Source organism: Heterodontus francisci, chromosome 4, assembly GCF_036365525.1.
Source record: "Heterodontus francisci isolate sHetFra1 chromosome 4, sHetFra1.hap1, whole genome shotgun sequence".
NCBI lineage: Eukaryota > Metazoa > Chordata > Chondrichthyes > Heterodontiformes > Heterodontidae > Heterodontus > Heterodontus francisci.
In genome coordinates this window covers 157944187-157971978 of record NC_090374.1, presented here as the reverse complement: position 1 = coordinate 157971978, position 27792 = coordinate 157944187, and the positions used below count along the sequence as shown (strand labels likewise).

The window sequence follows — 27792 nt, the reverse complement described above, 5'->3', positions numbered from 1 at the left end:
ATTGATAGCTAGTTGAAAAGCTTGTTTTCGGTTCCTTTCATTAACATGGCAACTTTTTTTTGTGTGTAAATGTAAAAATTTTTAACATGTGAATTGCAGCAGTGTAAATGTCATGCCTCCAACTTTTATATAGGATGGTATTACAATTTCATAAGTTAGCTCAAGTTACATATAGGATATATATATTCACTTGCTTTTTTCTTGCACATGATTGCTATGAGAAATGGAGGGCTAGTTTTTTCATGGTTTTACCATTGCTGCGTATTAACATCAGCTTAACTTATTCAGGATTTGACCATGCAACATGGGCAGTGAAAACACGCAGAGTTTTCTGGAAATCTAAGTTGAGATTTTTGTTGCAATCTAATGTGGTATTTTGCCAGCGGTAGTACAATGTTGGTTAGAGCTTTATTTCTCATGAATGGAAATCAGTTGGCACACCAAAAAGATCCCCAAGCAGCTTCTGAACACTTTTTGGCTGCATCAGGAGTGGGAGAAGTCTGGCATCAGGAAAAATTACAGACAGTACCCTTCCTGAAAATGGTTAATTACTGAGATTTTTTTGTATGACCTTGTTTTTACTTCCACTTTACAGTGACCTTCCATTCTGTGACTTGAGCAAATTATTCTGTTGAAGTTAGAGATGTGTTTACATGAAATAATTGTATAAACAGATGTATAAAAGGTTATATTTTGAAGTGCATTGAGGGATTAAGGCATATGTTCTGATTATAATTGTGGTCTCATTTGATGTTTCTGACCTGTCATACAAAACTGAAGGTCAAAAAGACTGCTTATGAATGAATTGACAGCTTGTGTTGTCATCTTCTATCTAAGAAAAATGATGGACAATGAGCAAACATTCCAATTGACAGCTTTTACATCGAATATTATTGGTGTGGAACTATGGAAGCAGGCTTTAATGCTGTCACAATCAATGAGCTGTGTGGCTTCAATCCTGTTTCTGCTGACAAGTTTGCTGCAAATTAGAAAAATTACTCCCGTTAGTGCAGTTTGGCTTCAATTTCGGGCACTGTTTATTTTTAAAAGCTCAGATTCTAATATGATTTATGTCTCAGCTGACACCGCCTTGCCTCTTGGCAATACCAGCCATGCAATCAGCCCCAAATAATGGTAGGTGTTATTACACCTTATCTCATTGCCCATCAGAAATGTGGCAAGGATGGCAACTCAAATTCAAGATCCAGCCATGCTTTTAAAAAGTTTTCAAATGTAGTTTTTGTCTGCCTGTAGAATGTTTGCAAAGATGTATATCTTTTCTATGTTAAAGAATAGGGCCTGGTCATAAAATATTCTGTTAATAAAAATAGTGTATATCTAAACGAGAACAGTTGCATAACTTGGCCAGGCCTATTTTAATACTTGGACAGAGTCGACTCTCAGGTCATATGTATTGCAGCTATGCAGGGATATGATCTCTCAGCTGTACCAGTGATCCTGTGCCTATACCTCCTAATGCAGCAGTGTGAAGTTTCACTTGCTGATCAGTCATCCTGAAGTGAGTTTGTTAAGCTTAGAATCGTAGAAACTTGTAGCACAGAAGGAGATCATTTGGTCTGTCCTGTTGTTGCTGGATCTTTGAAAGAGCAGTCGTGCATAGTTCCACTATCTGCTTTTTTTGTCCTCAATTTAAATTGATATTCAATTATTGGCAGTTCTGAAATTCTTCACCTCTGCTGCCTTGGAATTCCAATTAGTTTGTTCAATTTTATTTCACTTTGAACTTTTACAGCTGATATAAATGCCTTATTCAGATTAAAACTCAAATCCCAGTGGCAAAAAGACTGTGTGCTGATCTGTTGCACAGCACTTTTAACTTTTCTTTATGACAAGCCTTTTGTTGAAATTGCTATTTATGGTTGATATTTGTGTGTTATTTGCTTCTCTGGTACAATGTTGACATCTGAACAGAAATAATCGAGCATAATTTGTCCTGTAAACAGTTGTGCTATTTGCAGATATAGGAAGTAATTTTATATTTACATTTTACAGATCAAACTAGTAAACTGAAGTATGTTCTTCGGGATGCACGATTTTTCCTCATAAAAAGCAACAACCATGAGAATGTATCCCTGGCAAAGGCTAAGGTATAAGTCTTGTGTATCAGATATCTCTGAAATGAACTTAACTGTACTTTGCATGGCACATGCTGCAGCATAGTGTTTTAATGTTGGGTGTTTTTTCCACTAATTTGTGAATGATGCCAATCATGTTGATATAGAGGATATGTTGGATGTCATACAGCATTTTCTGTGAATTCTCAGATTCTAAATTTATGTAATGACCGCAACTTGCATACCTATTTTCAGTTTTTAAAGATCCAATTCACAGGCTGAAACAGGTAGAAAGTATGCTTTCTGTGGTGTTCTGCCTACATGCTGACTTGTGATGGTATTCATTGATATTAAATTTGAGCAGTTAATTTATATATAAATTTGATAGTGTTGCACCTCGTTCACCATGTGGGCTGGAGGGCAAACCGAGAACCCCACCAGACTAAAGTTGATGCCACATGACCAAGAGTTAAGACAGCTGTAATCATAGGTTTCTTTTCTGTTATGGTAACACAGTTTTATCATTAATGAATTTGACCTGAAAGGCAAAACTGAAACAGGTGGTCTGGTTCCTTGAAGTGGGAACACATTTGCAAGATTGAAAGATGCCTTTTATGCAGGTTCAATTGTGAACATTCCAGATTGTATCCGAAACAGGAGCGTGGACACTGTTCTGGGTCAGACATAAAACACTGGCTATTTATAAGTCGCAAGTGGCTGTCCAGAGAAACGGCATATTAACAATTGAGACAGTGCATAAGCATCAGTAGCTTGGCACAGAGCCTGTTTACATGAGCAAACACTTGCTGTGTTCTAGCCACAGTCCCTCAGTTTGGTTAATGTTGACGCATATCAAAATAATATATATATTTTGATTTATATATATATATAAAACACATTGCTGCAATGGGACATTATGCTGCAGCTATGTAACTTAATCATCCAACATCGACATGGTTTATAAAATGGGAATGCTGGTGCACTTTTGCTTCAAGATTAGAATGCTGTCTCGGTTCTCCTGTGCTCTGTCAGCAGCAGTTGGGAAGAAACTGATGGGGAGGTGACACTTTTTTTTTCTTTCACACTCAACATAGAGGTCACTCCTTCATTTAAAGTCAGCTTGTTTGCTTAAGTGATGAGAGCCCAGTTTACTGCTAAGCATTTTGGCAAGCCATTGCTCTGAAAAGTTTTAGCAGTTAACATACAATGAGAATACTTATTAGCAATCTCATGAATTACTCATCAATTTGATATTTCAGATTCCATCTGGTTACTCCCTTAGTTTTATAAATAGTGCATTTTCCCTGTAATCTCACCAGAACAGATTGCTGAGACTGAATTAAAAGGAAAATGCTTTAGGATCATGGTTGAATCCTTGACATAAATGTGAGACTGCCAGTCATGACCCTTGCTTTAGAGCATGCGGTGAATTAAGCTCCCTAAACTAACGTGTATTTCTAAAGAAAAATATCTTCTGTTTCTACTGCGGGGCAAGATTGCTTATTTCTTTCTGTAAGTTGAAATGAAGTACTTCCCCAAAGCAAATAAGATTTTAAAAGTCTTAACTGGGTTGTGAAATGTTTACAGCTTTTAATATTGTACTGAAAAGTTCAATATTTCACACACTCCCTATTTTTGTAAATTCTATTTGTGAATAAGCAGATGACTGGAAAATAGCAAATCTGAGTCTCATCTTCAAAAAAGAGAAAAGGGAGAAGCCATTAAATTATAGACTTGTAAGCCTGCCATCTAGTTTTGAAAGTATTATGAAGCATAATATAAGAGGTTTAACAGGGGTTCCTCAGTTTCAGGAAGGCACTTAACACTCTTGTAGCAAACTCCTACATCAGGTCCTAACCAATGGATTAGATGGGAATGTATTTAAAAACATTCGGAAAATGGTTAGTTGACACATGTAACTATGATAGCAAAAATATGATAGAAGCATTTAAAATTGAAAGATTTGGACAAATTGGATCCAAGTAAGGTTTTTTGACTCTCAAAATTTAAGAACAGTAGCTATTATTTTGTTCCTAATTTGTAAACATAGGAATGCAGGATTATTTGTCCTTTAGAGTTTTCTATATAGTACATGCATAAAGTTAAGTTTCTCCATTTAGGTACTTCCCTTCAAATTAACAATTTCATCAAAGGGCTATATTGTACATACTTAAGACTCTTAAAACCTTAGGCAGGAATTTAAAGAGTAACTTGGATGTTTGGATCTGGTTTCCAAGTAAAGAGTGCGGCCTTCTAAAATGATTAGTTTAACTCATTCTGCTGATGTTCCATCCGTGAACGACTAAACAGTGCATAATGGAGTAACTCTCATATATTGTTGAGACTTGTTTTCAGAAAATGACCTGAATTTTCTCGGCCATGTTTGCATTGTTGAAGGAATGGGGAAGGCATTGCATGAGTTGTTTGAATGAGTCAATCTGTTCCCATTATGCTGTTGGAATAGTTGCCAAAGGCTGTCCCCACATAGGTACCGAGATTGTTCTCAACTGGGAATCCTGCATTAAGTATAAGCATCCATTGGGTTCAAAAATTTGCTGTCCAACTTGAGGTTAAAATGTACAGTTCATTGTGATCTGAATGTTCCAACAGCTGTGCAAATAATTTAACGTGTAATTTTTCCCCCTTCTCTTTCTGCTATTAGGGTGTATGGTCAACACTACCAGTAAATGAGAAGAAGCTCAACACTGCATTCCGAGATGCAAGGAGCGTTATACTGATATTCTCTGTTCGAGAAAGTGGGAAGTTTCAGGGTGAGAAAATAGTATGAGGAAATTGAGTAATTGTGTTGGTTTTGTGGGTGTTTTCTGTGGGAAAGAGTAGGTTATCTCTTTCAGTTAGTCCTTCCAGTGTTGATTGTAGGGAGAATGCTTCAGAAATCAAACTTTGCAACTCTGATTTTTGCAATTAAATGGCTCTGGAGCAGCCATTGATCTGTGGTGCAGCCACATGGGATGTAGTCGCTGCTGCCAAGGCCAATGTTTATTTCCCATCCCCAATTTTCCCTCAAGAAGGTGGTGAACCACCTTTTTGAACCATTGCAGTCCGTGTGATGTAGGAACTTAGACAGCGCTATTAGGTAGGGAGTTCCAGTATTTTGACCCAGTGATGAAGAAGGAATGGCAATTAGATTTCCACGTCACGATGGTGTGTAACTTGAAGAGAGACTTGCAGGCAATGGTAGTCCCATGTGTCTCCTGCCCTTGTCCTTCCAGGTGGTAGAGGTTGCAAATGGGGGAGGTGTTGTTGCCTGGCTAGTTCTGGCACAGGGTCTTCACTACAACCAGGATGTTGTCAGGGTCTTTAACCTTTGCTGTATCGAATGCGGTCAGCCACTTCTTGATCACATGGAATGAATTGAATTGGCTGTGGACTCAGATCTGTGATCGGGGAACCTCGGGATAAGGCGGACATAAATCATCCACTCAGCTTTTCTGCCTGAAGGTTGTGGGGGGAGAGGGGAGGGGGCTGGGGAGGGGGCTGGAGAGGGGAGGGGGAGAGGAGGGTCTGGGGGGGGAGGGAGAGAGAGAGGGGGCTGGAGAGGGAGGGAGGGGGTGCTGGAGGGGGGGGGAACAAGGTGGGTGGTGGGGATGGAGGTGGGGAGAGGGTGGGTGGTGGGGGAGAGAGGAGGGGGGGTGGAGTCAGAGCTTGAGAGAGGGAGCGAGACAGTGAGAAAGGGGGTGAGAGGGGGGAGAGACTGGCAGAGGGAGGTGGGGGGGCAGATGGGCAGAGAGGGGGGTGGGGGGGGAGGCAGAGAGAGTGGGGAGGGGGGGAGGCAGAGAGAGAGTGGGGAGGGGGGGAGGCAGAGAGAGAGTGGGGAGGGGGGGAGGCAGAGAGAGAGAGAGTGGGGGGGAGGCAGAGGGAGAGGTGGAAGTTGGAGGAGACGGGGGTGGGGAGGGGAAAACAGGGAGGAAACAATACAGAGGAGGGAACACAGAGAGAGATCACTCCTGACAGATGGATATCTGTCTGGAATATTCCGCATTGCCACAGTTGTGCGGGCAGGCATTGACTGCTTGTGCACGCAAAATCAGTATCCAACATAGTGATGAGAAAGTAAGTCAATAAATTAATCTTCTCATTTAAAGTTTCTTCACAAAAATGCATTTTTGTTGTTTTGATTAATAAGATAACTTTTTAAATCTTTCCAAAATTGTTTCTCAGGCTCCCCTCTTTTCCCCCCCGCCCCCCATAAGCCAAAAGTTATAATGCCCCCCAATGCGAAAAGGTTGGACAACTCTGATTTAGCATATTATAGCATGCTGCATCCGCTGTTTAACATACATGTAGTCCTGTGTTGTGGCTTTGCCAGGTCGGCAAGTTATTTTTAAATATACCGAGTGTTGCTCTTGGCATGCTCTTTGGCTCTCCTCATTGAACCAGTATTGATCCCCTGGCTTGATGCTAATGGTAGAGTGAGCATTATGCCGGGCCATGACTTTACAGATTGTGGTGGAATATTCTGTTGCTAAGAAGTACTGCTCCCAGGTTTTATTTCATCAAATGTGCAGGAAACCAATCCATTTTCAATGTTTTTAAATTAATTTGCAACTGGGTTTCCAAATTTGTTTTTTAATTATACCATTGGTGCCTCCACAAGATCCTGCAAGTCCAGTGGCAGGACAGGCGGTCCAATATCAGCATCCTCTCTCAGACCAACATATCCAGTATCGAGACACTGGTCGTGGCTAGTCAGTTATGTTGGGCAGGCCACATCGTCCACCTGCCTGATACAAGACTCCCAACGCAAGCTTTCTACCCTGAGCTCCATCACGGCAAGAGGCTACCAGGAGGGCAGAGGAAACACTACAAGGATGTCCTTAAAGCCTCCCTGAAAAAATGACATCTCCACTGATTCGTGGGAATCTCTTGCCCCAAACCACCCAAAATGGAGAAGAAACATCAGCGAAGGTGCCAGCCAGTTCGAACAACGTTGATATGCTTAGGCAGCGACCAAGTGCAAACAGTGGAAGGAGCGTTCGGAAATACGAGCATCCCATTCACTTGCCTCACCAAACACCACCTGCCCCACCTGTGGACTACCAGAATTGGACTATTCAGTCACCTAAGGACCCACAACCCTAGAGTGGAAGAAAGTCATCCTTGTTCCTGAGGGACTGCCCTCGGGAAGAAGATATATATATGTTGTCAGGCAAACACCACCTGCCAAGACTGAGGCACACATTATTTCGCCACATAAACATTAAAACTTAAAATTACAAGCCCTGACCGGAAAGACATTTCCATGGTAACAATGTTGAAACAATGGGGATCCAGCAGTGGCTTCTCCAATACACAGAAGTGGTCAAACCAGTTCCAGTCTCATGTCTAGCTGCCTGAAGCTTTTGGATTTGAACCTCCGACAAAGGATGCTGAAAAGACTGTTCCATATAAGGAACGAGTCACATGACTAACCTGCAGGGCAACCTGGGAGTCTTTTTTGAATTTGAACTCCCATCAGAGGAATTTGAACTCAATGCCGTGTGCTCCTGGAACTGAAGCAAGAACATCTCCTCTCCTTTCTGCCTTCATCACTTCCCACGGACCTGAATCTTGTGAAAACACGTGAAACTCAAAGAGAATAAAGGTTTACCACATGACTAAAGTTTTAAGATTACTGGGCCCCAACGAAATGCAAGAATATAACTTCAATCAAGGACTGCAGCTCGAGAAACAGTAACAAGATATTGCCTCAAACTGTTCTACTTATCTGTTCTTCTCTTTTCTGTCCCTATTTTTCATGTTTATATCGCGTGTGCATGTTAGTGTGAGTGTGTTGTATATCCGTAGGCGTGAGCCGTATTAGAGTTTAAGTTTAAGGTTTAATAAATTACATCTTTCTGCTTTAAGCCTGTTTGCGCTCATTTATTTTTGCCTTATAATTGGAAAGTTGTGGACAAGGATTCACAAAGGGGAGCTCAAAACAGTAGGTTTAAAATAAAACCCTGTTACAATAAGACCAGGTAAAGACAGCAAAAGACCCCTAGACATTGCTCACCTGATCGTAACAGAAATTAGGTGCTAGCGTCCGATTGTTACCCACAAACAAACAAGTGCAAATTGGAAGTGGGAGCCAAATTGTTCCCTATCAAAAAAGAGCAAATCAATACAGGTTTTCTTGTGGTTGTGTGTGATTGTATACTAACATGTCTGCAACTGAAACGACTAGCTCTCCAAGCCAGGGTGAAGTAACGGGATAAGTTAAAAGCACCATCTATGGAGGAGTTAAGAAAAATGGCTGAATAGTGTGAGATCACTGTATGTGGCAAGGCTAGAAAGTCTGAACTCCTAAAGCTAGTAGCCAGCCATTTTTCCCTTGAATCTGATGAAGCAGTGTTAGAAGCAGACCCAGACAGGGCACTGCTAGCAAAGATACAATTAGAATAAAATAAACTTGAATTAGAAGACAAGGAAAGAGAGAGAGAGCAGGAGAGGGAGGAAGAGCCTTCCAGAAGGAATGGGAAGAGAAAGAAAGAGCTTCCAAATGGAACGTGAAGAAAAACAAAGGAGAGGGAACGAGAGAGAGAAAGACAGGAGAAGAAAAGAGAGGAGCGAGAGAGAAAGGAAAGATATTCCGGAAAGACTGAAGAGCAAGAGCTGAAGTGGCTTGAGTTAGCTAGGGGGGAGGCGACAGAGTAACCCTAGTGAAAGCATGGCCAGGTAGGGTTAATCAGGGCATACCTGCTCCGTGAAGACCAGGTCCTGAGGGGGAACACGGAACGGGATGTGGCTTTGACTGCAGTAAGGGTGCAGCCCAAGAAGCTTGCTACGGCCAGTGCAGGAAAAGTTAATAGGATTCCTGAAGGTTACCAGGGTTTTGTATCTGAAGGGAAAGTAACCCCATATCCCTTGAGTGGGGCAAGCAAGCCCATATTGATTCTCTGACATGGGCCACCAGATCCCTTTTATGGGGAAAAGGCCTGACCTTTCCCTCAGAGTGCAGTGAACACCAAAATGGTGGTGAATGGTATTGGAGGGCAGTGCATGTCTGTATCTGTACACCGGGTGCACCTGGAGTGCGACCTAGTTTCGGGACCGATGACTGCAGGGATTGTCCCTAGTTTGCCTGTGGATGTGGTTGACGTGCTCCTAGGTAATGATCTGGCAGGGGTGAAGGTGGTAGCCCCCCCCCAAGTCGTGAAAGAAAGACCGCAGGAGGTCAGAGAGACAGGATGGTGGCAGGAGACAGTCTCCTGCAGAGTCCCTGAATGTGCAGTGGGTCATGCCATGATCAAACCAGCTCTCCCAGAGGAGACTGCATTGACACTGCAGGCAAGTGACCATGAGGTCTACCTGGCTGAGACTTTCTTTGGAAAGACCCAGGGAATGAATTAAATGGATTTTCCCTAGCTGAGGCTCAGCAAACTGACCCAGTATAATGGGTGGCGCAGTGGTTAGCACCGCAGCCTCACAGCTCCAGGGACCCGGGTTCGATTCTGGGTACTGCCTGTGTGGAGTTTGCAAGTTCTCCCTGTGTCTGCATGGGTTTTCTCCGGGTGCTCCGGTTTCCTCCCACAAGCCAAAAAGACTTGCAGGTTGATAGGTAAATTGGCCATTATAAATTGTCACTAGTATAGGTAGGTGGTAGGGAAATATAGGGACAGGTGGGGATGTTTGGTAGGAATGTAGGATTAGTATAAATGGGTGGTTGATGTTCGGCACAGACTCGGTGGGCCGAAGGGCCTGTTTCAGTGCTGTATCTCTAATCTAATCTAAAAAAATCTAATCTATTGCGAGAATTAGCACAGGCTGCCCAGTCTGAAAGTGAAGCAGAGGGAGTCCCTTACTGCTGCTTTTTAAAGGATGAGGTACTGATGAGGAAATGGAGTCTCCTCACAGACCTGAGGGCAAGGAGTGAACAGTAGTTCTCCAGTTAGTGGTGCCACAAAGGTACCAGGGAGAAATATTAAGAAGGGCCCACGAGACTACAGTGGCTGTACATGCCGGTATACAAAAGACCAAAGCCCACATAAAACAGCAGTTTGACTGGCCAAAACTCCACAAGGATGTGGTGGAGTAATGCCGGAGTTGCCACATGTGCCAGGTTGAGGGGAATCCCCCAACCTACAGTGAAATCTGTACCCCTAAGTCCTGTACCGGTGTTAGGAGGACCCTCCAGCTGAGGGCTGGTGAACTGTAAGGGACCCCCGCAGAGAACAAAAGGGAACATGGCTGGCAAAAGTTTTGAAAGAGAAGGGGAAAAAGTGGCCCACAGGGCAGGTTAAAGGAAGTCAGGGAAGAATCTCAGATGAAAACCCCTGCTGCCCGGTCAACCAACCTAAAAAAATTAGACCCCACATCTTCCTGTGTAAATACAGACTCTAGAAACGCCCCACCAGAGTTGCTCGCAGCATTTACAGGAACAAAGAGAGACCTCTAGGGGGCAGAGAAACAGTGACGGTGATGCTTCACCTAGTTGAAGGGTCACTGGCAAATGAAGTTAAGTCTGCACAAATACCTGCAGGTAGGAGTGTCCGAGAGAACAAAGGGAAGAGTAACAGACTCCTCTCCCACAGTCAGAGGAAAAGGGAACTACCCATCCCCTGAAGCCAAATGTCTTTGCATGAATCAGGGAGTTCAGGATAGAACCGCTCCCCTACTAACTCCTGGAGAAAAAAAGGGGGAAATTAAAGCAGTCCTACCTCTTCTTCCCCCCCCCCCCCCCAGAACAGACCATCTTAATGAGCTTCAAGACTGGTGAATGAATGAGAGGAATGCATGATTTTCGTTCTGAATCTTCTATTTCTCTCAAACTCTAATGAAATGTGCCATTCTCTTCAAATTGCAATTCATTCTCCTGGGTGTGGAGGTGACAGGCAAACCCCACCTGCCAAGACTGAGGCACACATTATTTCGCCACATGAACATTAACTTAAAATTGCAAGCCCTGACCAGAAAGACATTTTCATGGGAGCAGACATTGTTGAATCAATGGGGATCCAGCAGCGACTTCTCCAACACACAGAAGTGGTCAAACCAGTTCTAGTCACATGTCTGGCTGGCTGGAGCTTTTGGATTTGAACCTCCCAACAAAGGATGTTGAAAAGACTGTTACGAATAAGGAACAAGTCACATGACTAACCTGCAGGGCAACCTGGAGTCTTTTTTGAATTTGAACTCCCATCAAAGGGGTTTGAACTCAATGCTGTGTGCTCTTGGAACTGAAGCAAGAACATCTCTCCTATCTGCTTGTCTTCATCTCTTCACAAGGATCTGAATCTTGTGAAAACACGTAAAACTAAAGTTTTGCCACGTGAATGAAGTTTTAAGATGATTACTGGGCCCCAATGTAATGCAAGAATATAACCTCACTCAAGGACTACAGCGAGCTCAAGAAACAGTAACAAGATATTGCTTCAAACTGTTCTACTTATCTGTTCTTCTCTTTTCTGTCCCTATTTTTCATGTTTATATCGCGTGTGTATGCTAGTGTGAGCACCTGGTATATCCGAATGCATGAACCATATTAGAGTTTAAGGTTTAATAAATTTCATTTTTCTGCTTTAAACCAAAGAAAGCCTGTTTGCGCTCACTTATTGCCTTATAATTGGAAAGTTGTGGACAAAGATTCACAAAGGGGAGCTCAAAACAGTGTGTTTAAAATAAAACCCTGTTACAATAAGACCAGGTGAAGACAGCAAAAGACCCCTAGACATTGCTCACCTGATCGTTACAATGTATTCATCTTGTTTGTTTTAAGCTTAGATCCAGGAATAATATAACCAGGAATAAGATTTTCAACGCTCGTAGGGAGGGCGACTGAGAGATACTGTGCAGACTTGTATTTCGTACTTACATATGTTTTGGAGCCTTGGGAGAAATGACAGCAGATTGGAATGGATGTTACAACTCGACTGATCATTGTTGACATGAATGAAAGTTGCACTTGGTAGTATATTGCATGTATCAGGTTGTGACCAGAAATCTGTGCTTCGAGTGGGAGTCTGGACCCAAAGGACTGTGGTTCAGAGAATCAGAGCTACATTGTCTCTGATCTTAATGGAGCTTCTGTTCAAGCATGGAAACGCCAAACTTTTCCTGATACATTGTCAGAACTTCTGTGCTTGTCAGATGCTCAGTTTAAGATGCTATAATTATATTAACCTGCTATACGTGACTTGTATAAAAAAAAATTCTATATAATGTACGCTCACAAAATGGTATCCCTGTTCCTTTACTACCTCCAAGTGTATTTCAAATTGTATTTTACTTTGTTTTATCAATAATTAAAGGGAACAGATTAAAGAATTTTATCCTGGAGTGTTTTCGAAGAAATGCAGAAAATTTACAAGTTACTGCCCTTTGGGGGAAAAAAACGATGATCCATGTGAATTTCATGTTTGCATGATTTTTTTAAATTGTTCTTTTGAAATTTTCCCCTGCCCCTTGCCCAGTGGGTGTTGTATGGAGCCATCTCACAGGATCTTCTCCACTGGACACCAGCATTGTTCCATAGATTGCCAGTTTGACAGTTATGCTGAAAATGGCAGTCCTGTCAACTTTTTCTGTATGAGATATCTGGGAATAAGAACAAGTTCTTGGTAGTAAAATCATATTTATTTGCTCGACGGGCATCTTTTGCCAGCCAGCATTTTTCGCCACTTTCTCTTTTCAACACCGCCCCCCCCCCCCACCCACCAAAAAAAAAGCTCAATAGTTCCATTAAATGCAAACCACTCAATATACTTTAATTTACAAAGTATTGCTGTAGTTGAGTAAATGTTTCTTGGGGATATGGATGCCTGGTGTGGTCCTGTTTGCAATGGATCATATCTCTCACTAATGGCTTGATCCTCGACAGAATATATTGAATCAAAAATTCATACCTGCAGGTACAATAAATATATCCATGGTACAAGCTTGAGCATAATGTATATGTGAAGGGGGTCCATTAATTTTGTGTAACTATTAACAAACATCGCTTGTTTGCAGGATTTGCCAGGCTTTCTTCAGAATCACACCATGGAGGATCGCCGATACATTGGGTGCTGCCTGCAGGAATGAATGCAAAAATGTTAGGTGGTGTCTTCAAAATTGACTGGATTTGCAGGTACTGTGAGTAGTTAGAAGCTATAACATTCAAAAGCAGATATGAGTTGCATTATGCTATGGAATAATACAATTATGGGTTTCTACAAGCAGTTCTTTATTATATAGACTGCCTGCATGCTTGTGTTGTGTTGAGTATAGACTAGCCACTTTATGGGGATGAAAGGAAAATCTAAGGGAAGTCATGTTGGTTTGTTCATAGGATCATGATAAATATAGGTAATGATGACCTTTAAGACCCAACACTCCCTAATTTCCACCATGGCAACATTTAGTTTCTTTCTTCCAGGGGTTTTTAATCTCCAGTACTCTACCTAGAAACCTATTCCATGGGTTGATCACTCTTCTGTGATGAACTTGCTGATATGAGTCTTCGTTGTACCTTTTACTAGTTTCAGATGTCCCCATGCTCTAATTTCAATTTAATTTGAAGTAGAATTTCAAATTTACCTTTTCAGTGCCATTTATTATCTTGCTATCCTAAAGCTCTTTAAAAGGCCAGCTCCCAGTCTCATTATATGAATGAAAAATCAAAGTTTCTCCTGTCTTTCCTCACAACTGAGAACTCTGCCGACGACAGCAACAACTTGCATTTATGTAGCACCTTTAACATAGAAAAATATCATGGTGCTTCAAAGGTATAATCTTGAAAAAAAAAACAGAAGTTGCCACAACAAAGGAGGAGCTATCAGGATGGATGACCAGAACCTTGATCAAAGAGGTGGATTTTGAGGAGGAGAGGTGGTTGTTTAGGAAGGGACTTCCAGAGCATGGGTGCAGATGGCTGAAGCATAGCTGCCAGTGGTGGGGTGAAGAGAAGACGATGTACGAGATACTTGGGATCAACATTATAGCTCTTGCAAGCACTTGAGGAAATGCAGACATGTCTCTCTTGTCTTAATGACTAGAAATGGACACTGTTGAAAGTTAAAGATTTGACTAGTGCACAGTACCTTTACAGACTACTACTCTGCTCTTTTGCCTTTATAGTTCAGCTTTATTGGCATTAACTGATCTGCAATTGTTGCAGGTATTATTTATCAAATCTACTAGACCTATAAATCATAATTTAATCAACAACAACTTTCATTCTCTAATGCCTTTAATGTAGCATAATGTTTCATGGTGCTTAGCAAGAGCATTGCAAATAAACAGTTTTGACACAGAGCCACTTGGTCAAAGAGATAGGTTTTAAAGAGCACCTTTAAAGAGGTGGAGAGGTTTACAAAAGGAATTGCTGAACTTGGGGCCAAGGCAGTTGAAAGCAGAGATGATGTAGGGTGAAAGACTGGAGGCCAACCAGAAGAACATTGGAATAGTCAAGTCCAGATGTAACAATGGCATAATCCTTATTTCACCACGTATGGAGTATGTATGTTACTGTCTATTCCCTTCCCACATTGGCCAGAATGCTGGGAGAACTTCTTGCTCTTTGAATAGCTGCATAGGATCTTTAACATGTACTTGAATAGTTCTCTCTTCTGAGATGGCACCTCTCTCAATGCAGCACTCCTTTAGTACTGCACTGAAGTAATCATTCCTATACATAAGTTCAGTCATGTTTGACATACCTCCTTGTGCCAAGTGAGGAGGTAAATTGGCACAGAACAAGCCAGTTACCTGTCTGCCTTAATGGCTAAGGATACCCAAGAAAAAGCATAAAAATATTTTTCAAGAAAAAAATACAATAATGAATTAAAAATAGCTGCATGAATGTCCCGCAAGCTGTGTGTGATCTGTAAATTAACAATTTGCATGAGGTAGAATATTTGACAGTTATGCTTACTTATTAAAAAAAAAGTTCTTTTCCAGGCGTGAACTACCATTCACAAAAACGGGGCATCTTGTAAACCTGTGGAATGAAAACAAACCAGTTAAAATTGGACGGGATGGGCAGGTATACAACTCTTAACTTTTCAGACTTATTGCAGACTTGAAATTGTTTGCCTGTTTTTTTTTAAACAATGTGTCATTGGGCCTTTTTTTAAAAATAGGAAATTGAACCTGAATGTGGCACACAGCTTTGCCTTCTGTTTCCACCGGATGAAAGCATTGACTTGTATCAGTTCATTCATAAAATGCGGCACAAGAGAAGAGTGCATTCTCAGCCACGATCAAGAGGGCGGCCTTCTCGGCGTGATCCTGTCCGGGAAGTGGGAAGGTTAGAAACGTTCTTTGGACTGATAGTAGGCACTTGTATTGGAATAACATGATGGAGCACTAAGAGTCACCATTCATGGTACCAGCGATACAGAAGATCACTTTAAAATCCTCATGCCAAGCTGCATGGACTAGTCTGTGGCTTCAGTGAGGATTGCACAGCCTACCCTTGACAGCTGTGGGTGCTTTCGCAGTGGCTTTTCGTCTTCAAGAGTTAAAGAGTGGAGTCATACGTGGTTAAAGCATAAATGTCCAGAATGAACTGTAATAAAGAAATGGGGTGATTATATTATTGTTTTCAATATATGGGTACAGAGAGTGGTACATCCTGTACATATACTGGGTAGAGAGAGTTTGAGGTATTGTGTAGAACTAATGAGATCTTGGTGTGGTAGGTGGAGTGTAAATTATATATTTTTAATGGTAAACTTGCTTTTATAATCTTGTGAAAGCCTTTTCTTTCAGGTGTATTCCTGTGGATAATAATGTGCTCTGGGACTTTAAAAGGATCAGTATCTATTAATTTTGCAGAAGATGACATCTCATTTTGGGTTAAGTTATTTTATCTTGGTCAAGAAGAGCATTAAATGTGGGACTGTTTCACTTGGTGCTACACCCTGGTCACCGTGACGCATACACCTATTGAAAATATTCCTTAAAAAAAAATTAGTCACAGTGAATACATTTCCATCAAGCTGCTGAGCTTCTGAAAGCATCCACGTGATTAGGTTTTTTTTAAAAAGGGAAAATCGATGGCCCTTGGAGACCTGGCAACAAACCAGAGAGTGGATGTTGCTGAGTCCGTGTGCGATCTTCTTAGATGTCCACAGAGCCTCTGGACCTTTACAGTTTGAAGCCACCTCACTGAGCACTGCTATGAACAGTATACAGTTTCCCTCCTAATCCTGGGGGGAGAAAAGGGGTGTTAACACAGTGAAAAGGCGGAGAATTTCAAAGAACTGATGTAACCACTGCTTAGTGCTTTTGCCTATAGCCAACTATCAAACAACAGATTTAAGTCTTTCAATACCCTCCACTCTGTCAAAGGACTATGGATTGATGTAGTTTGCTGGGATGCAGCCTTTGACAAATGTTTCCTTTTATGAAAAGCACCTGTGGTAGGTAGAAAATAATCCAACAGTGGCCCATTTCATTGATGTAGTGGACTGTCGATTAGGTAGGAGGAAACCTGGCAGTGCCCCTCTCTTTGTGGCTATTATGGACTGTGCGGCCAGCTGTCTTTTGAAGTTATGATCCAAGGGGTTCACTGTGCTATTTTAAAGGTCTTTGTGAATGGAATTTGTTCTTTTTTTTGCACTGGACTGCAATAGCATTGCTACCACAACACCTCTACTCAGCCTGCCAGGCCCTCCTTTTATGTTTGTGGCTCACATCATAAGTCATTAGTTGGGACTGCTTTATGAACTTTACTGTCAAATTAAAACCTTCGTTGCGTGGTCAAAAATCAACTACAAGAAGCGGTATGTTCCTCCTTTAACCAGCATTTTTATATGAACTTGCTGTTATTGCCCTTGTTTTGTTTTGAATGATGGGGTGAGGAAAATCCACTTTTTCTTCATTACTCTTGAGTTGCTTGGTTGATGCATCCTCTTAATTTGTTAATGTGAATCTGTTTTCATTTTCCAAAATATCTTAATTTCTGCTTAAAACAGGGTAACCTATTTGAACATTGGTTTAATTGGCTCCCTCCTTATTGTGGCATGCATAGTTCTAAGAAATTTCTACTCCATTCAAATAGTTAATAGGCATTGCCCATATATTTGTTATGCCAAATGTTGTAGTTATACCTGATCATTTTGAAGCCTTAATGCAAATGTTGGTTAATCTACAATGTGGAGTTGATACCCAGACTGTAACTTCTTGCGCCTTAATTCAGTCGTGAGAATCGATGTAGAATTAATGAATTTTTCTCACCATGAAAACCTTTTTATGCTTAATTTTTATTTAAACAATATTTAAAAAGTATGCAACAGAAAGCTGGAGAAAAGTCATTTCGTATGAACATAATTGACATCGCTCTTCCTGACTTTGGGCTATTAAGGCTTCCAAGGCATTTTGTTTAAGGTTTTTGTGTTTTTAATGTTTTATCCCATGGCGATAGTAGAAATCAAATGTGACCTTAAAGTGCACATTTGAATGAATCCCATTGTGTGAATGATGAGATTTGATTTTCTTGGTTTTATCATCATTTATTCACTTGTCACATTTGTTAGTAATACCAATGTGAATTATAAAACTGCACATGTCCTGTTTAGCAGAAAGAGAATAGGGAAAATTAAGTTAGATTTTTTTTTAAGTTTTAAAAAGGTTGTATTTACGTTGTATTTGAAACTTGGGTCTCCATGGTGTCTCCCTCTTTGTGGGGATAAAAATTATGTTTGAACTGCTGTATTTCAAACTATAAGTATAAAATATTTGAAAATGTTGATCAGTCAGCCAGAATGAACAAATGGTAAATCCTTTCTTTGTGTTCATGTGGTAACTTGTATTTTGCTTTGCAACTTCATGAAAATGTTTTTTTTTAAAGTAAGCTTTCTGTTGCCATGACATACATAAAACAGAGCCATCATGAAATGCAGCTGGTCACTTTTGTGTACTCAAATGTTTGGTTGCAATTTTCTTCAACTTTTGAGATCTGAAGATCTAGTTTAACAGTAGCCATCCTACACCATTTTAAAATGAACAAGTTAATTTTTTTTTACAGTGGGTTCAATGCACTTAGCAAGACATATATGCACCGAGTCAAATATCTCAGTGCAAAAATCCAGCTGATAGAGTTGATGAACTGTTTCATTAAAGTAATCAGAATTACTGTACCGATGAAACACAGGAAAAACAAATCCCATTATATGTTTGCATTTCTTGATTGCTATCTTAAAAATTTGCATTTTGTCAGCTTTTCAATTGTATTCATAAAGTTGTGGTTTCATAATGATTCTGTTTACCTAATTTACGTAGGCGTCGAGCAGAAGATTTTGACTCATATAACACCAGAAAGAGACCAAGGATTGACTACCCACCAGAATTCTCTCAAAGACCAGGTCATTATCTTGTAGCATATTGACGTTTTTGAGTTAGAAATGTGGCATTTGAATGAAGTCTACCTTAACTCATAACTGCAATTATATAATCTGCAGATGTTGTTGAATGGACAGAGAGTCAAGTATATTGTGCTGTGTAATTGCAGTTGTGAGTCTGTGTACACTTGCTCAGGTTTTCCATTCAAATCATGCTACATGGAATCCTCAAGTTTCCTATTCACAATACTAATCATTGAGACTTCAGGTAAGTGCAAATATGTCATACGCTGTACAGTTTTTTCATGTCCATTGCAGGTGTATGGTTAGTACTGTTGCCTAACTATAAGATACATTTGCCAATTAGCAGTGAAAAGATGTTGAGCAGATGTAGCTAATATAAAGGTGAGTAATGAAAAGGGAAATACCGGAAGATGTTGACAACAGACATGTGGCAAGTTACATAAAGTTAAAGTCCTTTTTAATAGTCTAGGTGTAGCTGGTTGAATTCTAAAGCCTGGATCTTAGTTGATTTGAATAGCATATTACTGTTAACTTAAAAAAAAAAAATTTGTTCTGAATGTCTGAACATCACTGACTAAGCAGTGTTATTGTCCAGAGGGCAATGCAGTCGCACACTTCCTCCCAGTGACGTAGTGAACCAGTTGGGATTTTGCAACTTGTCTTGGTGGGATTTTCAGTTTGCTGCCACAGGGTAGTTAGTCCATTGCCATAGCACTAGACTATTCAACTTGCATTTATATCATGCCTTTACTGTAGTTTTATCATCCTAAGGGGTTTCACCGCATCATACAAAATTTGGTACTGAGCCAAGCGACAGATAACCAAAAGCTTGGTCGAAGTACCTTTAATGGAATGACTTAAAGGAGGAGAAGGGAAGCTTATGGAGGGAATTATGTCCTAGGCAGCTGAAGGTATAGTCACCAATGGTGGATCGATTTAAAAACAGGGATGCGCATGGGGCCAGAATTGGAAAAGTACAGAGAAAGGGCTTATACGTGTAGTGATTTTTATTTAAACTCAACATATTTTGTGATCAGGAGGTTGTGTATTTCTGTTACGAACATACGAACTAGAAACAGGAGTAAGTTATTTCAATTCAGAGTTTTAATATCGGTTACCAGAAATATTAGAAAATTATCATAGAATGATGCAGCACGGAAGGAGGCCATCCAGTCTGTTGTGCCTCTGCCAGCTCTTTGAAAAAGCTATTAAATTAGTCCCATTCCCCAGCTCTTGCCCTGAAGCCCATCAGATTTTTCCTTTAGTTATTTATCCAATTCCTATGAGTAAGTTGCTATTTGATGTGCTACTGCGACCCTTTTAGTCAGTGCATTGCAGGTTAAAACAACTTGTTTTTTTAAAAAAAAAGAAATCTGCATATTGCCTCTTGCTTTAGCCAGTCACCTTAAAACCCAAGAAACTGTTCAGCAAGGAACACTGCCATCATATCTCCTCTAACCCTCTCTGCACCAAGGATAGCAAGGCGAGTTTTTGTAGTGTCTCAACATCGCTGAAATCTTTCATTCCTGGTACCATTCTAGTAAATCTCCTCTGCACTCTCTAAGGCTTTGACATCCTTCCTGCAGTATTATCTTTTGTTTATCATTCATAGAAAATAAATTTAAATTTTAAAAAAATCCATGTAATTTTGGTTTTTTAGATTGTATTGTACTTAAATTGCCAAAAATACCACATGGAAAATATGTTTTTTAAGACTTGCAATTTTGAATCTTTATGCAATCAGGAATGCTTCACTTTCAAAAATGCCTGTTTAGTTTCTTGTATAAGTCATGAGTTAAATTCTGTTCACTATTTGTATGGATCCTGAAGAATGTCAGCCAAATATTTTTGGAAGTCTTATTGAGGATATTGTGTGGTATGAGATTAGCATAAGATGAAAAATATTATCATAGCAACCGAAGTTATTCTGTTTCTGTGCCACCTGTAATCTTCTCTACTAATTCTCCTTTTGTAGAACTTTGCAAAATGTAGTGTATGTTCCCTCTTTACATTTATGAAGTATTTAGATGAGCACTTGAAACGCCATAGCATACAAGGCTATGGGCCAAGTGCTGGCAAATGGAATTAGAATAGATAGGTGCTTGATGGCCGGCACAGATACAATGGGTCAAAGGGCCTGTTTCTGTGCTGTATAACACTACAACTCTATGTTGGGAATTTGGGTGTCAGTGCCCCATAAAATGTTTCACCCAATGTCACAGGTGTGCTAAAATCTGCCCAAATTTCAGAAATATGCTATTGTCACGAGAAGTGCTCAACTCAAATCTATCCCCAGCATACTTAAAACACAATGTCAACTTGTTCTGCTCCAAATGAATAAAAAATTATCTGCAAGAACCTTTCTGTAAAGCAATTCAAGATGGTGACATTTGTATGCAGCACACTCATGTCACACACATTACAAAGAATGAAAGAGCCTTCTCATAATTTACATTTTTAGTAAGGTTCTGTAAACAAAATGAGCTGTCGGGCAAAATGAAGTGCCCTTATGTTTATCCCACTCTTGCGTTTTACTAGCTTGAGAATTATTGGTGGAAGAGTTTAGGGTTTAATGCACGCTTACATTTATAAATGCACTTTTTTCTTTTAGCTGGCTAAATATTGATTGATTCAGTGTAACTGAATACAATGGTGTGGAGGTTCACATGAGCAAGCAACAGTAAATTATCTAAAAAGATTTAAGAATATATTTCTGCCTTGCACAGGACACTTGCTTACTGTCCACAAGCCTTACTTCCTGTTGTCAATGGTGTTTGGTCACGCTTGTATGGCATTTATCATTATTGCTTTTGTTAAAATTTTCTTACTTCAGATTTGATGTAGTTGCAGGCTCTTGCAACAAGGTGGTGTGGTGGCAAATTATTCTTCGACTTATTGGCAATGCCACAGCCAGTTTATTTATTTAAAAAGAACCTGACAAATGGTACTGCTTTAGATTAAATGACCATGGACAGTTTTTTGTTTTAAGTGATGACTATGGCCTTTCACTTGCATAGTCTTGCAATTGATTTTCTTGGTAATTAACTCTATAGAAATGAATGGCATGTCTCCAGCTATGCAGTGTCTTCCTAAAATTATTGTATTTGGGCTTTGCTGATGAACAGAAAGTAAAAGCAGTTGTAAAAAGTAAACTTATGCTGGTTAGTAAAAGGATGTTATTTCGGGAACTGCTTGTTTGACAGTATGGAGTATGCTTAGAGAAGTTGTTTCAAATTTCGATCTAGAGACTGAAGATTAACCTGTTTAAGCGAGTGACTGGAAATTAGGTAAAACCTGCAAAATCAGCCTTATTAAAGTGGGTTGAGATTTGAGTCTTGTGCAGTTAGGTTATCAGTTAGGTATTGCACATTGCGAATGCTGTTCCTGTTGTTTTTCAATTTATTTTCACCCTTATGGTATATATTTGTCTCAGGCCTATAACAGTGACATAACACACATGCTATATTAAAAATTCCTTACAGATTCACCTAAGAATGTTTTCTCAGTTTTAATGGGGCACAAAGGTTAGGATTAACAGTTCTCCAGAAATAATTATGAAAGGAATGATTTTCTTACTGAAACTCTTAAATTTGTATCAAAATTTGGGTAATACTTAAGGTTTAGCTGTGCTTGAAATAACAATTTCCTTTTTGGTAGATAGAGTTACCAGAGCTTAAATCGAGGAGTTCTATGAACCTGGCTTCATATTGTACACCATCGGATTACTTTTAAGTCTAAACTCGGCTTTTTATATTGAAAGCTGGAAAGGGCATGTGAGAGTTACATGGTTTGAATGATTTTTCATCACTACCTTGTTTCTTTAGTTAGTGACCTTGTCCTAATTAAAATGTATACTTTGTTAAACAATTCTCTGATGCAGAAAATTCTGTAATTTAAAAGAAGGTCTTTGAGGAAAGAGAGCAATTTAATATATTCATGTAAGCTGCCTTTTCCTGAGTCGATTGGTTCCCATACTAAAACAAAACTCAAATGAAAGATTAACAGGTGATTCATGACAAACAGCTCACCAGACTTGCAATTTTTCTGTTTATTACAAAGCTTATTTAAATTTATAGTTCCAATCTTCTTGCCCCTCTTTGTAATTTTTACTCTTGGGGGGTAAAGTTAGAAATTATAATATTGGCTCCCTGGCCCCATGTCTTGATTTTTTTTTAAGGGGTTTATCATAATGGAAGGAACATATTGGAGAAAGCTTTAATGAAATGGCATAATTGCTAAAATATTAGGTTAATAATGACCTGTGGAACCAATTCAGCTCTATGCTATTGAACTCAGTAACTCTTCCAAATCAGTATCCACCAAGGATGTCAGCAGTCCCTGCTTAAAACAAAATATTCCAAGTGAGGAAAAGCCAAAATAAATTACCTGTAGCATTGTCTATGTCTGGATTTTTAAAAAAATACAAGAATGGTGATGGATTTGGAAGAAACTTACTCATTCCAGAGTCGTCTCTAATAACAGCTACATCATAAGAGTTGACTTAGCAAAATTGAACATGATATTCTGACATAGCAAGTGACTGGTAAATGTTGACAAATCATGACCAAAAACTGACCAGAAGAATTATGTGCCCTATGCAAGAGTTTTAATGATCTCTAGCTGTTTGTAAATTTATTTCTTGGGCATATTTGGAATCTTGAAGGCTAGCATAGGTTGAAAAATATTTTTAAATGTGTGGAATGCTCTGCAGGTTGGTAAAGAGTGCAGATGTTTCCATGCTGTTGATTAAAACCATGAATTGTCTAAATGTTCCTGTTAGTTGTAGTAATGGTTTCCTGTGTAAATGATCATTATGCAAAACTTTTCTTGTTAATATGTTCATGTTTGGGCAGGATACATGAAGGATCCACGGTACCAAGAAGTGGAGAGGTAGGTTGTCTAAATTGCACATGTCACTCATTCGCATTTTTATTTCTCTTGCATAAATTCATTCTTCATTTCAATACTTTATATCCCTACAGACGATTTTCTGGCGTTAGACGTGATGTGTTTTTAAATGGAGTAAGTACTTTTTTGTAAAATTTCAAACCTTCGAATCACTAACATTTGTATTACTATATTGGCAAATACATTTCAAAGCCTGGTTTAAACCTACAAATAGATCTTTTATTTACAGTCCTACAATGATTATATGAGGGAATTTCATCACAGCATTGGTCCACCACCACCTTGGCAGGGAATGGTGAGTTGTTGCAAAGACACGCTTTATTTGGTAGAGGACTTTTGCCCATCATTGTTCTTTAGTTGTTTAAGTCAGGAAAGACTCTGACTGTAAATTAAAGTAGGTGATTTTTTTCTCACTTTCCATAGTCTGTCCTTTGTCTTCCACCCCTCAAAAAGGTTGTCCTTGGTGGACAGGTAAGACAGTTCAAACCCTCTGCCCCTGATTTCCCATGCCACCCCCCCCCCCAAACAAAAAAGCTTCATTTTTACCTTGCAACTCCATCTGGCCCAATGTGTCTGACCTCTTTTTGAAACGCTTAGGTACATTTGCAATTGAGCTGAAGGTTTGAGTTCAGTGTGCTTGTGTTGCAGCTACTGACCAATCCTTGAAATGCTTCAGGTCAGTTGTAAACCAGACTGAATAATAACTTATCTAGCATTCAGAGCAGTGTCTGTGCATTCTGGAGGTGAATTTATCCTCTTTTTGTCTCCCTCTTGCTGGGGGAAACAAACTTGACTGTTCTTGGGCTGAGCACAATGATGTTGGCCTGGAATCTAATGGCATCCTATGCTGTTTGTGCACTTTCTTGCTAAACGGTTTCTTGTGATTGTGCGCCCTTGTTGGGAATAAAATGCTGGCAATTCAGTATTGGATGCAATAAATATATTTTTTACTGTTACTGTCATGTCAAAAAAATCTGCAAATGAAAATGAGGATGCTGCGTTAACATTCATGTCTCTTTAATTTACAGCCACCTTATCCTGGTATGGAGCAGGCTCCACATCATCCCTATTACCAACATCATCCTCCACCACCTCAGGCACACCCACCATATTCTGGACATCATCCAGTCCCACATGAAGCCAGATACAGAGACAAGCGAGTGGTATGTACAGTAGGTGTACTTCGTGCAAAATTAGTGCAACTTTCATACTGATAGATGTTCACTGCAGTAACAACTTATCCCATTTTGCTGTGACTGTTACTTTAAGCCGTTCCAGTTAAATGGTATGGAAATATAACCAGTGTGCAATATGGTGTCTGACAAATTTATCAACATTGGGGAAAATGGCAACTGAGATTAGGCACTTTATTATTAAATGTAATAGGGTAGATTATTTTTATTCAGTCTTTCCACCAGTCTTGGCTTCTCTGCATCATGGTTAAGTGAGCAGTTGCGAAAGAGCGTTTCTTTGGGTTGTAGTATTTAATAAGTTGTCTATAACCCCAGAATTTGTAACATCTAAGGCTGTATTGCGTATTAAAAAAATTTTGGGGTTTGCTTTTTCTCTGCTCTCATGGAAAATATGTGGCAGTGGGCATAGGAGTTTGGCTAAAGGACTGAAAACAGTACTGGTTATTTTTTTTCTGGTGTGATAGTCACTTGGAGTACTTTATAGGTCCTCTAGCAGGAGATGCACTGTAGGACAGAGTACACAGGAAGAAATAATGGGGGCTCGTAAGAAAGGTACTGCAATAATCATGGGTGATTTTAATCAACATATAGATTAATGGTAGATCAGAAGATTACACAAATTTTAAAAAGCAGCAAAAAAAGACTGAAAAAGGGTAGAAATTAGAGGATGAGAAAGCTAGCTAGAATTATAAAAACAGATATTGAGTTTCTACAAGTATTTAAAAAGGAAAAGAGTAACTCAAGTGAGGATTGGTCTTCTGGAGAGTAAGTCTGGGGAATTAATAAAGGGTAACAAGGAACTAGCTGAAGAGTTAACAGCTATTTTCTGTCAGTCTTCACTGTAGAAGACGCAACAAACATCCCAAAGTTATTTGAAAAACAAGAGCTACAAGAGAGGGAAGAACTTAAAACAATCTCAAACACCAGGGAAAAGGTATTGGGAAAACTATTAGAGCTAAAGGCTGACAAGTCCCCAGGACCTGATGGACTGCATAAAAGTCTTAAAAATGGCTACAGAGATAGTAGATGCATTTGTCATGATCTTCCAAAATTCCCTAGATTCTGGAAAGGTCCCAGCAGATTAGAAAATAGCTATTGTAAACTCTCTATTCAAGAAAGGAGGGAGACAGAAAGTAGGAAACTATAGGCTAGTTAGCCTAACATCTGCCATAGGGAAAATGTTAGAATTCATTATTAAGGAGGTTATAGCAGCCCATTTAGAAAATCGTAATGTGATCAGGCAGAGTCAGCATGGTTTTGTGAAAAGGAAATTGTGTTTGACTAATTTATTAGAGTTCTTTGAGGAAGTAACAAGCAGCATGGATAAAGGGGAACCTGTAGATGTGATGTACTTGGATTTCCAAAAGGCATTCGATAAGGTGCCACATCAGGGTGAGCTAACAGGAAGCAAAGTAGGGATAAATGGATCATTTTTAGTTTGGCAGGATGTGACTCATAGAGTGCCACAGGGATTAGTTCTGGGGCCTCAACTTTTTACAGTCTACATCATTGACTAGGATGAAGGGACCAAATGTATGGTAGCTAAATTTACAGATGACACAAAGATAGGTGGAAAGGTAAGTTGTCAAGAGGACATAGAGTCTACAAAGGAATATAGATAGGCTAAGTGAATGGGCAAAAATTTGGCAGATGGAGTATAATGTGGGAAAGCGTGAACTTGCCCACTTTGGCAAAAAGAATAGAAAAGCACAATATTATTTAAATAGAGAGTGACTACAGAAATCTGTGGTACAGTGGGATCTGGGTGTACTGGTAGAAGAAACACAGAAATTTAGTATGCAGGTACAGCAAGTGATCAGGAAGGCAAATGGAAGGGGAATAGAATATAAAAATAGGGAAATTTTGCTCCAGCTGTATGGGGCCCTGGTGAGATCACATCTGGAGTACTGTGTACAGTTTTGGTCTCCTTACTTAAGAAAGGATAACATTGCATTAGAAGCAGTTCACAGAAGGTTCACTCGACTGATTTCTGGGTTGAAGGGAAAGGTTGAGCAAATTGGGCCTATACCCATTGGAGTTTAGAAGAATGAGAGGTGATCTTATTGAAATATTTAAGATCCTGAGGGGATTTGACAGGGTGGATGCTGGAAGGATGTTTCCACTTGAGGGAAAGACTAAAACTAGGGGACACAGTTTAGAAATAAGGGGTCTCCCATTTAAGACTGAGATGCAAATTTTTTTCTCTGAGGCTAGTTAGTCTGTGGAATTCGCTTCCTTAGAGAGCAGTAGAGGCTGGGTAATTGAATATATTCAAGGCTGAGTTAGATAGATTCAAGGAAGTCAGGTATTATGAGGACAGACAGGAAAGTGAGTTGAGGTCACATTGCATTGTTACAGCTATTTTTCTTTGCAATATATAAATCTGGGCTATCAAAATTTACAGAAATGTACACAAATGGCAGTGTGGTTCTATCACAAGGATTAAAGTCTCATGTTTGGTCATGCGAAGAAGAAAGGACTACTTTTTGGTTTTGCATTACTTAGTTGTGTTTGGCTTTGAAGTACCAATCTGGTTTCTTACACTGTCTGTAAAGAAGTTAACTATATAATGTTCCAATTACTGCTGTTTCTGCTCCGTACTGTCATGCTGTGACCTTTAAAGAATAACTGGTACAGTTCAAAACAACACTTTATAAACATAAGCCTGGAGGGGAAAGTTAAATTCATTAAATTCAATTTTTGTCAATTTGGAAACCTCGGCATTTCAGGTTCTCCCCTTTTTTAAAATCTGGGAAGGTTGGTGGGGAAAACTTTGGCTCTCAAAAGACCTGTGTAAATTTGGGGAAATCAGTGAATGCTTTATTTTGAACATTGCTATACTCAGGAAAGCAAGTAAAAGATTTACAAATAAGCTACAGTCAGTCAAGAAAAATGACATCCCACTTGAAGATAACATGTTTATGGTGCTCACCATCTTGTTGAACCATTCTCATTTTTTAAAATAAATTAAAGTAAAATTGAAGAACCTATGTTGTGGCTCCAGACATTTACCTACCACTATGACAGGATATTAAAAACTGTTGGAGATTTTGCATAGAGTGCAGTTATAACCTAACTTTTAGTAAACAGTGTCTTGGTACTAACCTCTGCGGACCTATGATTGACATAGTGTCTTAAGGGTGATAACTGTCAAGTGCCCTGCTGCCCTTGCTTCATAACTAACTAGAGGTAAAAGATTAACATTTGCTGCAGTATAAAACCTCACAGAAGTATATATTTGAATGCTGTCTAAGTCTTGACTAGAAGAGCTTCTGTTCAGACATGTGTTCTAGTTGTGGCTCTCTACAAGGCAGATATTTTCATTTT

General features: G+C 39.7%; 1 protein-coding gene across 9 annotated transcripts in view; it reads left to right on the top strand.

Moving 5' to 3' along the window:
- The window catches only part of ythdc1 (YTH N6-methyladenosine RNA binding protein C1), a 61766-nt gene that overhangs the window by 32413 nt on the left and 1561 nt on the right, over positions 1-27792 (top strand). For 4 of the 9 annotated variants that reach the window (XM_068030451.1, XM_068030449.1, XM_068030447.1 and 1 more), the window contains 11 exons: positions 2014-2108; positions 4738-4846; positions 13026-13143; positions 14955-15039; positions 15137-15303; positions 18282-18364; positions 23218-23254; positions 23347-23386; positions 23487-23567; positions 23696-23743; positions 24301-24435. In XM_068030451.1, coding sequence (XP_067886552.1) covers positions 2014-2108; positions 4738-4846; positions 13026-13143; positions 14955-15039; positions 15137-15303; positions 18282-18364; positions 23218-23254; positions 23347-23386; positions 23487-23567; positions 23696-23743; positions 24301-24435 — 998 coding nt within the window. The remainder of the gene's footprint in view (positions 1-2013; positions 2109-4737; positions 4847-13025; positions 13144-14954; positions 15040-15136; positions 15304-18281; positions 18365-23217; positions 23255-23346; positions 23387-23486; positions 23568-23695; positions 23744-24300; positions 24436-27792) is intronic. The other 5 variants (XM_068030452.1, XM_068030450.1, XM_068030448.1 and 2 more) reach the window with 3 other exon arrangements.